This window comes from Athene noctua, chromosome 20 (genome assembly GCF_965140245.1).
Source record: "Athene noctua chromosome 20, bAthNoc1.hap1.1, whole genome shotgun sequence".
Classification (NCBI taxonomy): domain Eukaryota; kingdom Metazoa; phylum Chordata; class Aves; order Strigiformes; family Strigidae; genus Athene; species Athene noctua.
This window is the reverse complement of record NC_134056.1, coordinates 6,789,900-6,802,718: the sequence shown is the minus strand read 5'-3', so window position 1 is coordinate 6,802,718 and position 12,819 is coordinate 6,789,900. Positions and strand designations below refer to the sequence as shown.

The following is a 12,819-nucleotide window of genomic DNA, read 5'->3' as shown; positions in this document are numbered from 1 at the left end:
TTGTCTCAAGAACTGTGCAAGCCCTGGTGGCTTCCAGTACCATGTGTGAAGAGGAACGTTGGTTTGAATACTAGTTTACAAATCCCAGTATATGTATTTATAATACACGAAAAAGAAGAGTATAACCCTTCCTCCTCTGCCAGTGTTGAAACTTTTTAAGGGTTTTTTTTGCGCTCCTCCATTTTTCTCCTCTTCACTCCCTCCTAACAGCGCAAGCACCAGGAGATCCGAGCGATGAGGAGCCAGCTGAAGAAGATCGAGGACCTTGGAGCGGCCATGGAAGAGGCACTTATCTTGGACAACAAATACACGGAGCACAGCACCGTGGGGCTGGCCCAGCAGTGGGACCAGCTTGACCAGCTGGGGATGAGAATGCAGCACAACCTGGAACAGCAGATTCAGGCTCGGTACTGCCAGGCCCACGTGCGGTGTAAAGCCGGTTTAACTGGGGGGCGTAGAGGACAGGAGACAGAGCTGCCTGTGTCTGAAAACAAACCTCTCCTGTGCTCCAGCTGACGGGTGGAGTGAGCTCATGAATCCCCCCCACCTCCCGGCCCTCTTCAGAGGGATGGCCTTAGCAGTTTGGAAGTAATTCCCGTTGCCCGTTAGCAAGGACGAGATCTTACAGGAATCGGTTTATTCAGTTGGGCCGTGGGGATGTCGTGTGCTTGCTCATTTGTCCTCACCTTCCGCTGCGGATGCTGGCTGGGGGCAGAGGGGCTCCAGCAGAGTTCTGTGGTTGAGGAGCTGTTCACCAGCTCTGCTGCTTCCTTTTCAGAAACACGACTGGAGTCACGGAGGAGGCCCTGAAGGAGTTCAGCATGATGTTCAAGTGAGTCCTGGGAACGCGTGCCAGAGGAATGCTTGGGAGCTATTCCTGGCACGTGGATGGCTCCTGTTGACAGGATTCCCCTGACTGATCTGGTTGTCGCTCCTTTGTTGTCTGCCCGACTCTGCGCTGAGCTGCTCCACGCTCTGCCAGATGGCAGGAGCCTCCAGAGCCCCCCGCTGCCGCCTGGGCGCAGCCAGCGCCGCGCCAGAGCCTCTCCTGGGCACACTCACTGCAGGAATTCCAGCTGGCAACACAGCCATTTTTTCGATGCTTTTTAAGCAAAGTAAAAAAATTGTCCTCACGTTTTATGTATGTTAGATGGGGACTGTTTATTCCATCAAGCTCATTTATCCAGAACAGTGGGCTGTTATCATCTGTTCTAGTTTTCAACACACTGTGTAGCTTTTGATACTCAACAACTGACACTTTAAAAAGTGCTTTTGTGTTTTTAGGCACTTTGACAAAGACAAATCTGGACGACTTAATCACCAGGAGTTTAAGTCTTGCTTGCGCTCTCTTGGCTACGACCTGCCGATGGTTGAGGAAGGAGAACCCGACCCGGAGTTTGAGTCTATTCTTGACACTGTCGATCCCAACAGGTACGTGAGTTGCACCTTTTATATTTCTAGTGCAGAATATGTATCCGTACCCTGTGGGGAGGTGGCTGGAAGGTCTCTCACGGCCTGAGCCGTGCTCCTGGGGAGAGGCTTTTCACAACAATTCACGTACAAGTCTCTGAAGGTAGGCCTGACACTTGTGAAGAAGAAATTCACTTTGTCAGCACCAGATCAGTCCCCAATCTCCTGCATTAAGCCCTTCACCCCTCCCAGAAGAGCCGCAGCCCCTGGGAGGGTGTGGGAGCCCCGTGCTCTGGCTGTTTCCAGCTGTTGACACGCTGTTTCCCGGCAGGGACGGGCACGTCTCGCTGCAGGAGTACATGGCCTTCATGATCAGCAGGGAAACGGAGAATGTGAAATCCAGCGAGGAGATCGAGAGCGCTTTCCGCGCCCTCAGCTCGGAGGGGAAGCCCTACGTGACCAAGGAGGAGCTCTACCAGGTGAGTGAGTGCTGGTTGTGGCCCACCGGGAACAGACGGAGGCTTTGTGTTCATAGATCGTTAACAACAACCAGCACTAATTGCCTGGAGGTTCCTATCACTGTAGAGTCAGTTCTGAACCTGCCAGGGTCTCTGCAGCAAACACAGAAAGGATGGTAACAGCCCTGCCTACCCAGCTGCCTTCCTGCCTCTGGGCAGGGAGAGGAGCTCTAACTGCCAAAGAACGACGCGGGCTCAGTAAAGCAAGAGCTAGTCCAGGGCCTAGGAAGGGCGCGTGCTCCCTGTGTCTGTCCTCAGACGCTGCTGCTTCCCTCCCATCGCTTGGGAGACTAGAGGGAGATGTTTCTCCAGACAGTGACTTAAAGGAGAAACTTAAGCCTAAGCTTACACAGCGGGAACGTCTCCTCCCTCTCCCAGCCCTGCCCAGACAGCAAGTTTTTCCAGTCTGAATCCCACCAGCTGGCAGAGAAACAAAGAGGCTGCGCTGCTTCCTCGTATCGGTTACCTGCTCTGTCTTCTCTTTGGTGGGAAGAATCGGGTCAGACCTTTCAACCCTTAACCATGCCAGGCGTAGTTCTGCTGCTCTGGGTTCTGCCCCGAGCTGTGGGTGCCCCTGGACAGGGGAGGGCCCCTCGTAAATGCTCCCCTCTCCACGTCTCCACCTCCGCCCCGTCTTTGTCTTTCAGAACCTGACCCGGGAACAGGCCGATTACTGCATTTCTCACATGAAGCCCTACATGGACGGCAAGGGCAGAGAACTTCCTTCTGCCTACGACTACATAGAATTTACACGTTCACTCTTTGTGAATTGATCTGAAACACTAGTACCAAAAGATGCAAAGAACATGCTCACATTTGCTGACTATAGCTTTGCATGTGTCTCTCTCTCTCTTTGTGCTCTACAATAATCAATGTTACTTTATGATGTAACCTTAAACTGCTTAGCTTAAAAATCTTAGGGAAAACAAACATATTGCAGTGTGCTTCAATAAAAGTTACTGGTCGAACCACATCATCTTGTGTTTAATGGTTTAAATGCAAATTTAACTGTCACGTGGATGAAACTCCAGCTGTCAGAGTTCGGTGTGTTTTTCAGGCCACTGCAGTGGAAGAGGTGAGTGAGCAGCTTTTCCTGCAGCCGCAGCAGTAACGAGCTTTGCGTTGGCAGGCGGCTGCGTGGCTGCCTCAGTCCGTGATCTCGCTCGCCAGCTGCTCCAGGCGATTCATTTCCCTGGGTCCCTGCTCGGTGAAGTCAGAACTGAGCTGCCAGACTCTGACCGCCCCGGTAGCATCCCCTGCTGCCAGGAGCTGGCTCTGCTTGACGTTAAATTCCAGACAGTACACGGGGTGTTCGCCCGCGGCCTGCTTCAGGGAGAGGGCAGGCTTGTGTGAGCTCTTCTCAAAGTCAAACAGGTGCACGTCTCCTGTAAACCAGAAACATTTATTGCAGCTTTATGGCAGCAACTTCGAATTTAACAGCAGAGGAGTATCTACTTGTCTGGAGCTTGGAAGTTCTTTTTTGCCTGTTTCCCCACCCTCTGATGGGGTCTAGGCTGTGACAGCTCACATCACTGCAAGACACTGCAGATTTATTCTGCTGTCAGAAGCCTGAAACCAGCTTGCCAAATTCTGTGAAATCTTAACTCAAAAATGTTTGGGCAATCCCCTAAGGAGAAAGTTCTTGTTTTAAACCATTAGCTCTAAAATTAAACGTCAAAACCAAGGAAGCTGGAGCGACGTTTTAGCCACAGTCACGCTGCCGTGTTAGAGCCCTGTGAAGGGCCGTGGCAACAGAAGGGAGTGTCAGAAGTGAAAAATAACGGTGACTGAAGGCATCCTGCTAGAGTTAGAAATTATTCTGTTACACTAATTACACAGTACAAACAATGGTCAGTGCTCTCTGCTTAGGGGAAGTGCTAATCAGTACAATTGACTTGTGCTAATTAATACCCAGCACAGTCTTAATTTTCTGTCTAAGAATAGGCACCTGCAGTTACTTGCCTTCCCCTGACGCAGCTGCAAAGACCAGTGGTCGAACTGGAGACCAGCGCACGCAGAAGAGGTATTTCTTTGATAACTGAAGAGAAATGAGGGGTTGTGTCTGCAACATGGAGTGCAAGTGAACTTGTCCGTCAGTCCCGCAGCTCAGGAAGAGGTTCCTGGGGGAGGGAGAAGCAAGAAACAACTTGATTTGGCTTTATTGCTAAAGAGAGAGAACAAAATTCACCAAAGGAGTGTGACCGTGGGCGATAGTGCTGCTTCGCAAAGGTCTGAACGTGTTTCCTAAAGCAGCAGTTTCCAGGCCGTGCCCCGGGATGTGGTCGGTAGAGACAGAGCTTTGTCACTGACCTCAATTAAGGTTAATGAGGGCTCATGTTGTCCACTGAGGGTTGCTGGTGGGTTGTGGGCCAGGGATGCCTGAGAACTGCTGACCTGGAGCCGGGCATTGTTAGGGCTGTGTTTGTCTCATGCAAATTAAACGCAAACCTGGGCTGTCAGCATGTTTCACAGAAACGTGGCTTGGGGCCGCTGCCCTGGCAGAGCTGTGAGCTGCTGATTTAAATGCAGGCAGCTGCCACTAAGATGTCTGATGAGCAGATCCTTTAAGCACTGATAAGTAAATGACTTTTAGCTCCTCCCCTTGTCTTTAATCTTTAATATTAATGTCGCGGATGATCGAAGGAAGGTGCTAATGCTTTACCCTGGCCTGGGCACAGACGCCATTTCGTGTTTGTGTTGTGCCCACACGCAGCGTCTTCGTGTGGGCAGCGGCACCAGAGCCAGTGGCCATTGTTTATCCTACGGCAGGAAGGGACTCGATCAAGTTCCGGATGCCAGGTGAGCCTTTTTTGGAACTTGTACTCGCTCCCACTCGAAGGCTATTTGAAAAAATGCACGTTCAGAGCCAGGCAATAACTGCGTCCAACATGCAGCACTGGAACCAATCCCCAGCACTCGCCTGTGGAAGGGCGAGCAGCTCACAGAGTAGACGGGCCCACCGTGCGGGGCGAAGGCGAGCTCCGCGGGAGCCCGGAGCGGGACGGAACTGCTGGCGCCGCGGAGAGCCGGCGTCGCTGCTGCCGTGGAGCACTTCAGGGAGTAGCCGCCTTCCACGCCCACAACGAACACGCGGGGATCGAAGTGTGAAAAGGAGAGCGAGGTCACACCCACGGCGGCCTCGCCCCAGGCGAACTGGGAGAAAAAGAGACAAAGCTGGTGGGAGCTGGGGGCTCCAGGGAAACACAGGCGGGGTTACGGCTGCGTGAACCAGCCCCCCAGGGGCACAACTCACAGCAGCTACACTCTCTGTAGCACTGCTCAGCTGTTAACCTCTGCAGTATCCTCCTACAGGGGGATTTGTGTGAATTAGCGTTACAGACAAGTTCTCTTCTCCATAGAGCGTGGCAAACCTCAGCTGTTTCCAGTCTTCCAAGGAGTGATTTCAGTATGGGATGGGAGATGGGGGTCAATGTTCAAAGGGGCTTTTCCTGGCTCTTCCCACATGGAAGGCAAGCTCTGCCATGAGGGCTCCAGTGTTTAGAGTGGTTTTGTCAAAGCAGCCCTCCTGGAGCTGCTGAACTCACCTTCTTCAGCTGAGTGCTGCGAGGGATCTGCTGAGCCACCACGGCGAATCCTTCGGCCAAGGCCAGGCGCCCAGCCCGCTCCTCCCTCCACACCAGGATCTTCCCGTCGGTCGACGCGCTCAGGAGCCGGGAGCGGTTTCTGTGCTTGGCGTCGGGTAACCAGGTAACCTGCTCCAAACGAGGGCGATGAGAGCGACTGTCACGGCTGATCCCAGGTGCCAGCCAGGGATCCCGGTACCAAACCAGCCCTGCGGGGAGCTGGCACGCGGACACCAGCGCAGAAATGCAGTTGGGGTCTCAGGCTGAATGCTGCAGAGCAGTTTCTGGGGTTCACCTGCCATCATTTTTGAGATGTCACATTTATAGCTATAAACAGCAGCATTTTCCTGACTTTCAGATGAGAAAATATACAGGTTGCCCAGAGTCACTGGACCCCGCAAGGACAAGAAGCATTAGGAAGCCAGACTGTAGGACATGCTTACAGCAGGTAGCAAAGGATTTGCTACTTAACATTTTTAAGCCACCATGGGTATTGTGAGCTCCATCTGCATCAATAAACAGTTACAGCATGGGAACGGGCCTCCTCTTCATTTATTCTGAACAGCAAGGAGTTTTTTTACAGAGGGAGTGTTGAGTTCAGTAGCCAGGTTTGGGGCAAAATAGCCAACCAAAAGAGAATGTAACTGCTGAAATGCAGCAGCCTGTCTGGACAGGAACTGAAGGGCTGAAATAGAGCAATGGCAACTCCCTCCCCCCAGCCCTGTCTGTTGTTACCTGATAGACCGGATCGGTGTGAGTGTCGCCTGTCATCCCTGTCCTCCAGACCACAGGGTCTTCTGTCCTGCTGGTATCCCACACCACCAGCTCCCCACTGAAAAGGCCGCCTGAAAGGACAAAGATAAACCTTCTAATACCTCAGAGAAAATGCACAAATGAAGCTTTGGTGGAAACAGGCCTGCCAGCTTCAAAAGGCTGGCAGCTCTATGCAGGGCACAGTCAGCTCTGGTATGAGAAAATGCAGCTCTACTGAAATAGGGAAACTCTTCCCACCTACACCTGGGCTGAGCTTCCCTCCCTCATCTCTCTGAGGGGGTGATATGAAGGCAGATGTCCCTGAAAAAGCAGCAAGTCTCAGTTCAGAAGCAACAGCGCAGTTATAGCGATGTTGGTGAGCATTAGTTCCTCAGTCCGAGGAGCTGCAACACCATGCGTTCTGCAAGATACCTTAGGCTGAGCTGAGAGAGAGGAAAGCCATGATTCAAGGTGAGGAGATGAGGATACAGGTCAGATGGGATCCAAGGTAAGAGCAACCTACCAGCTATCAGCGACAGCTGGGAGGGGTGGAAAGCCAGGCCCATGACACAACTGGGAACGTCCACCACGAGGTCAGGGCGCTGCGGATTCAACCCTCTTCTGTCCAGGTTCCAGGTACAAACGTAGGATTTCTCTGTGCTCCAGTCCCCACCCTCCAACCTGAAGAAGAGAAAACTATGTCTTGCCTTGTCTGTTCCACAGAGCATCCCAGTCTAGCAGAGCTCAGGCATGCCCCACTGGTCACTTAAACGTGCTGCTTTGTGGCTCGAAAGAAAACTGAGGCAAAGGGATCATGAGGTGATGAAACCTCTCTGCAGGCTGGAATATATACAGTACGTGTCGGTGTACTTACAGAACAAAGTGCCAGCAAGGAAATTTCAGATATGATTCACTATTTCAAGACCTATTAACCATTCAAATGATGGGAACAATCTAAAGGGCGCATACAGAAAGTTGCTACAAGTATCTGGGAATGAAAAATCTAAAGAGACCAAATTGCTGCTGATTTGCAAACCACATTTCCTCTAAACAAGCACTCAAAGAGCCAGGGTCTGAGAATACCCAGCGAGGAAATATATTACCTGGAGGACTGATAGGGGCTGAAAAGACTTGCTGAGTCTTGCTTTGCCTGAAAGAAGCAGCACGATTTGAAGTCCAGGTGCCTCCCCAGGAACAAAGAACATTCTTCACAACCACCAAACGGTGCTGATGACCCTGCACAAATCATGCCACGCACCCCAGCTCAAGAGATTTCAAGCCAGTCCCATGCCCATTATACTTGTTTGTCACAAGTGGATCATGAATTATTTCTCTGGGATGGCCAACAGACACCTGCCACTCTACTTCATTATTTCTACCAGTTTCACTCATCGCACACTGACCAAATGTTACGTGTATTCTGTCACTCGCACCACCTGACCAATGTGATGTCCTGTCCTGCTACAAGGAGACGATATGGAGGACAGAGATCTACAGAACAGCCGGTGGTCAGGACAGGAAGCAATGATTCTGAGCCTGACTTCTACTGCCTCTATTTGATGCTCTTAATCCTTTTATTGGAAGAGATATGATCAAATAAAAGGAGCAATTTTGCATACAATGGGTAGTTGAAACTCCTTATTAAAGGATGCAGTAGATGCTAAAAGTTTACACAGATTCACAGAGACTGTGTGAGTTCATGGAAGGGAATTCTGCTGAGGGTAACCACAGACACAGAAACCACATTATAATCCGAAAACAGCTGTGGACTGGAAGAGCAGGAGCAAGTAACATACACGTCTGCCCTGTTTTGCTCTTCCCTACACATTCACTCATTCCTTTTTGCTGGGGCTTTTAATCTAAGGAAATGGTAGCAGAATGGAGAAGGAAGAAGTGCAGCAGTAGGGCACAGAAAGGAGAGGCTGCTATAGACACGCAGAGATAAGATGACCGTTTTGTCCAACCCTCATTTCAGAAATCCCTACATGTTTGTTAGCACATGTCCGTGGCATCAGGCGCACGCGTGAACGGGTGCCAGGTTCACCCGGGGTGCTAAGAGACCACATTAAAACAACACGATCTTCAGTGAAGATAAGCACCTACTTCCAAACCTCACCTACATATATTTGCAAGTGCATCTGCTCTTTACATTTTCTTTCCAAACAGAATCTATCTAGAAACAAAGCAATAAGAGTACATGTATCCATTTTTGGGGCAGCGGGGAGGTAGAAGAAATAAAAGCCATCACTTAAGACTGCCTGGAGATTTTGTTTCTTTAAATATGAATTATTTAAGTTGCATAAGGTGGATATATATATACATCTAGTTTATTACTGCGGAGAAAGCGAATGTATGTGAAACTCAGGTCAGCCTGAGACGTCACACCAGGCTCAGCTGCACTCTCGCTCCGTTCAGGTACTCACCGGCCATAGGAACATGCAACCACAGATCCGGTTGCATTCCAAGAGATGCTGGTAACCTGCAGGTTTTGATCCTGAGCCTCTGGGTATGACAGCGTATGCAAACACAACACCTGGAAGAGATCAGATTCAAGCACTCAGGCAATAACCTCCGAACACAGAGAAATGAAATCTGTGCAGGCCCCTGCATACGATGGTACGGTTACAGCGTTGGCTTCCCCTCTGTCCAAGCAGCACACAGGTATACATAAAAAAGTTATTTAATTCCTACTGGGAAAAAACAACCCACAACACATGACCCTACCAAACCAACTGTCGCCACATAATTACCTCTCACAGGCTGCACGACAGCTCTGGAAGGCTGTGCCAGGAGGATTTACAACAGCCCCCCAGGTATGACTCTAGCACTCGCTAAGTTTCACAAGCAATGGTTTGAAAACAGGTACCAACATGCACTGACTGATACGAATTGCTTGAGCACTGTACACTAAACAAACACAATCTGAGTAGGAAGAGCTGCCAGATCACTGCCTGCAACTGCTCTGAGCGACCTGCTACTCTGGCATGCTCTAAAGGGGCTACTTAACACCATCTGCAGGCTTCCTTCTCACAAAGCTGCTGCAACACAGTCATTGGCAGGAGGAACAGTTTGAGCAAGTGAGGCCAGACCACGAGCAAGGGAGAAAGCTGGAGAAAAAACAACCAGCAATGTCTAATTATTAGAATCTGGCAAGAACAACCACAGCAGTAAGAAAAAGAACTAACAAGTTAGAGCAACTGCAACTCGCTCTGCTTGGGAAATAACAAAGATCTGAATTCTGTCAACTTACTGTTTCGTTCTGATCTGTCCAGTTCACTTCAAAGCCATCAAAGGCACGGCTTTTCCAGTTTTTATTTAGCTCTTTGATAACAGCATCCTCCACTCTCTGAAGAAATGATAGAAGGCTAGTGTAATCTACTTGGACTTCTTGCTGGAAGTCTTGGACAGCGTCTTTACTTTGATCCGTCTGCACACTGGCATCTCGGCTAGTATGAGATTGTGCTGCACTTTCTACTGTTGAAATTCTCCCAGTCTGGCAACTTTTCTAGTAAAAGGAGACAGACAGTCTATAATCCAAACAGGAAAAAAAAAAAAAAAAAAAAAAAAAAGAGTGCTGTACATAACATACAAAGCATCTTCCCTTTTTTAGCATTGCACAGAGATATTTGAGCACATTCGCACACCTCTGGTTCATGGTTAAAAGCAGGTGCCTCTGCAACTGTCCGGATGACACGATGTATTTGTGACCCTCGCATGATCTGGTATGAGGCAGAGATACCTGAATGCCCGTCAAATTCGGGCCATGTGCTCTACAGCACAGTGGAACGGGGTGGATGAGAGAAAGCAAAAAGGCAGCGAGCCTCCAGAGAGAACAGCAAACACTGAACACGATGACAAGGGCAGCATTATCAGCTCTCAAACTACCGGCTTTGCGGCAGCTGCACGTGCATTTCTTTGAAAATTTGTATCAAGGACCTAAATTCCTAAAACGCTGCGAAGGGGCAGAGCCAGCAGGCAGACACCGGCTCCGCAAACCCTCTGCGGGGAAGGTCTCCGACCCGGGCCGGGCTGGAGCAGCGGGACCCGCGGGGGGTTCACCGACGGGCACGGAGGGGACAAGACGGCGCACGGTCGCCCCTTCAGCAGGGCCAGGGGCGGAGGGGAGGTGCGGTGCAGAGCCACCTCCGGCCCGGCCCCTGCCGGGGGTATAAGAGCGCGGAGCGAGGCCGAGGCCGCCCCGGGTCTCTCACCGCCTCGCAGCGCGCGCTCCGGGCGCTCCTCCACAGCGACTCCACGTCGGCGCCCGGCGCCGGCCCGTCCGCAAACATGGCGGCGAGGGGGCGGGGGTCGCGGCCCGGCGAGCTCCCCCTGCCCGCTCCGCGGGTTCCCATGGAAACGGGCGAGGCGCTGGGAGATGACGTCATCGCGAGCGACGGGGCCGCCGGCCTGCGGGCGGTAAACTGACCCGGCGGGTGCCATGTTGGGGAAGGGCAGGCGCTGGGCGGGTGGTGGCGGGGCGCGGGCCGGGCCCGGCGCCGGTGGGTGCCTCGGTCGGTACCTTTGTTAATGCCGTAGGTGGGGCGGGGGCTTCTCCTCCACCTTCGCCCCCCCGGCTGGCCCCGCCGCGCCGCTGGGGGCACGAGCGGCGGTACGGGCGGGAGGGCGCGGAGGCCGCCAGGAGTTAAGATGGCGCCGGGGTGGCGGAGGCACGGGGGCGACAAAGCCGAGCGCGGGGGGAGGCTGCGGCGGGAGCCGCGGGGCGGAGGAGCGGGCCGCAGTGCGAGGGAAACGATTTTTGAGGAGAAAGCGGGTATTCGGCGCATGGCGGCACAAAAACCCCGGCAGTGCTCAGCGGTAGAAGTTGCGTCCCCTGAGGCCGCGCCCGAGCTGCGGGCGCCCGTGGTGGAACGGCGCTGCCAGAGGCCGTGATGCCGCTCGGACACAGGCCTGGGGCTCTGCTCCGGGGCCCTCCGGAGGAGGAATTATTAGTAATGCCAGAAACGTGGTGTCAAGGACACTGCTCTGGTGTAGCTTGCTGAGGAGAGGAGTAGGGGAGGCAACTTCAAATGTGTGTGTAAAGCCCAGGGTACATTTTGATTTCTTTGCTTTTTATGTTTGCTGGTTTCGATGAGGGAATTATGGTAATTTGTACTGTGGGTGAATTACAGTTTAACCTCACTCCAAGCTCGCTGCACACCTGCTGGGTTGGCGGAGCTGAGCGGTTTTCCTCCCGGGAGCACCGGAGAGCTGTAGTTAACCTGGTGCAAATCTGCCCATCAGTGTGGGTACAGCTGGATAACTGTCATCTGCAGAAACGTTTCCTGGTGTCACAGCTTCCTTAAGTAATTATTCCTAACAGGTATGACAGTGCTTATGGGTTTTTTTCTAATTGTAACTCCATTGGAACAACTTAATGATGAACGCACAGGCTAAATTTAGCTCTGGCATAAGCAGGCACAGATGCACTAACTTCAGCGGAGTTATTCCTGCTGTTGCTGGGAAGGAGTTTGGCCTGTATGTAAAAATCAGGATTGCAGGATACAGAGTAGGCGCTCGTGAGAACGGACGTAGCACTGCTTTAGCACATGTGAATCCGTTTATGTCAGACTGAGTGCAACAGTTCTTTGGAGGAATTTAAAGTACTTCACAAATAATAGCAAAATAAAACTCATGATAAAGAACTATCACAGCCATTTTACAGATAGTGAAATTGAAGCAGAAAGAGGTTAAGTGGCATTTCCTTCAAAAGTCAGGAAAAAAGTCCCAATGGAACTGAAATCCTGCACTGTGTATCTGTTGTGGTTCTTCCCCTGGTTTGTGTGGTTCTTCATGATACTCCGCAGTACACCTAAGAACATAAATGCATTCTTGGGTGGGCCTGGTGGTCCTTTTAGCCCTGTAGTCTCTGATTAGCACTGGTGTTAATCTGAATTTCCAGAGTTCAAGTTCAGCATCTCCTGCAGTGGGAGGTAGCTGGTACATGTGGAAGCTCCAACTGGCAGCAGGAGACAGGATGTGACTCCGACCACTTTCATAGTCCACTTCTCTGGTAGGCAGGCCCCTGGCACCTCGCTTCTGGTCACTGCCATATGGCAATAAATAACGGACTTGATGGACTGTTGGTTTGACCAAAAAGGTTATTTTTTTTTATGTGTTTTTTTTGTGGTATGGCTTATTTTTTGTCAGGACATGAATTCCAGTACTTAATGATAAAGTATACTCTGCTGTCCTTTTCTACCAATTTTAACACAAGTGAAGCATCTCAAAAGCCACAGCTCTAGCACTCTTTAGATCTTCAATCAGGTGTCTCGAGCCGTGGGTTTGAGATTACTTCACCATCTTCATTTCTCACTCAGCTTTCTGTTTCCACCTTGTTTTAAACATCCATTTACAAGGCAGCTGTAAAAGACATAAGAGCATTGGAAACAATGTACTGGTTTTGTCACAGCAGGATTCCAGTCCCTTCTTTGGAGAAAATACTTGATGTTCTGTCTCAGTGTATTCATTCAAGAACTTGACTGCTATATCGTAAAACAGTTCTCTGCTGCTGTTATTGGTGAAATCCTAGTATGACGCTTACTGAGAATGCTTAT

The 12,819-nt window shown here is 51.1% G+C and overlaps 2 protein-coding genes across 9 annotated transcripts in view; one reads left to right on the top strand and one right to left on the bottom strand.

The window, feature by feature from the left end:
- Positions 1 to 2,902, top strand: part of SPTAN1 (spectrin alpha, non-erythrocytic 1) — a 52,007-nt gene extending 49,105 nt beyond the window's left edge. For 6 of the 8 annotated variants that reach the window (XM_074923319.1, XM_074923316.1, XM_074923318.1 and 3 more), the window contains 5 exons: positions 211 to 407; positions 779 to 832; positions 1,285 to 1,431; positions 1,742 to 1,889; positions 2,576 to 2,901. In XM_074923319.1, coding sequence (XP_074779420.1) covers positions 211 to 407; positions 779 to 832; positions 1,285 to 1,431; positions 1,742 to 1,889; positions 2,576 to 2,701 — 672 coding nt within the window. In that variant the 3' untranslated portion in view covers positions 2,702 to 2,901. Of the gene's footprint in view, positions 1 to 210; positions 408 to 778; positions 833 to 1,284; positions 1,432 to 1,741; positions 1,890 to 2,575 lie in introns of all 8 variants that reach the window. The other 2 variants (XM_074923315.1, XM_074923311.1) reach the window with 1 other exon arrangement.
- A 167-nt stretch (positions 2,903 to 3,069) lies between these two features.
- DYNC2I2 (dynein 2 intermediate chain 2) lies at positions 3,070 to 10,621 on the bottom strand. Its single transcript, XM_074923320.1, has 9 exons — positions 10,477 to 10,621; positions 9,516 to 9,770; positions 8,689 to 8,798; positions 6,789 to 6,946; positions 6,248 to 6,357; positions 5,474 to 5,641; positions 4,849 to 5,081; positions 3,891 to 4,048; positions 3,070 to 3,313 (listed from the first exon to the last, which is right to left on the bottom strand). The coding sequence occupies exons 1-9, from the start codon at positions 10,615 to 10,617 to the stop codon at positions 3,075 to 3,077; spliced, it is 1,572 nt and encodes a 523-aa protein (XP_074779421.1). The 5' UTR covers positions 10,618 to 10,621; the 3' UTR covers positions 3,070 to 3,074.
- Between the last annotated feature and the right edge of the window lie 2,198 nt (positions 10,622 to 12,819).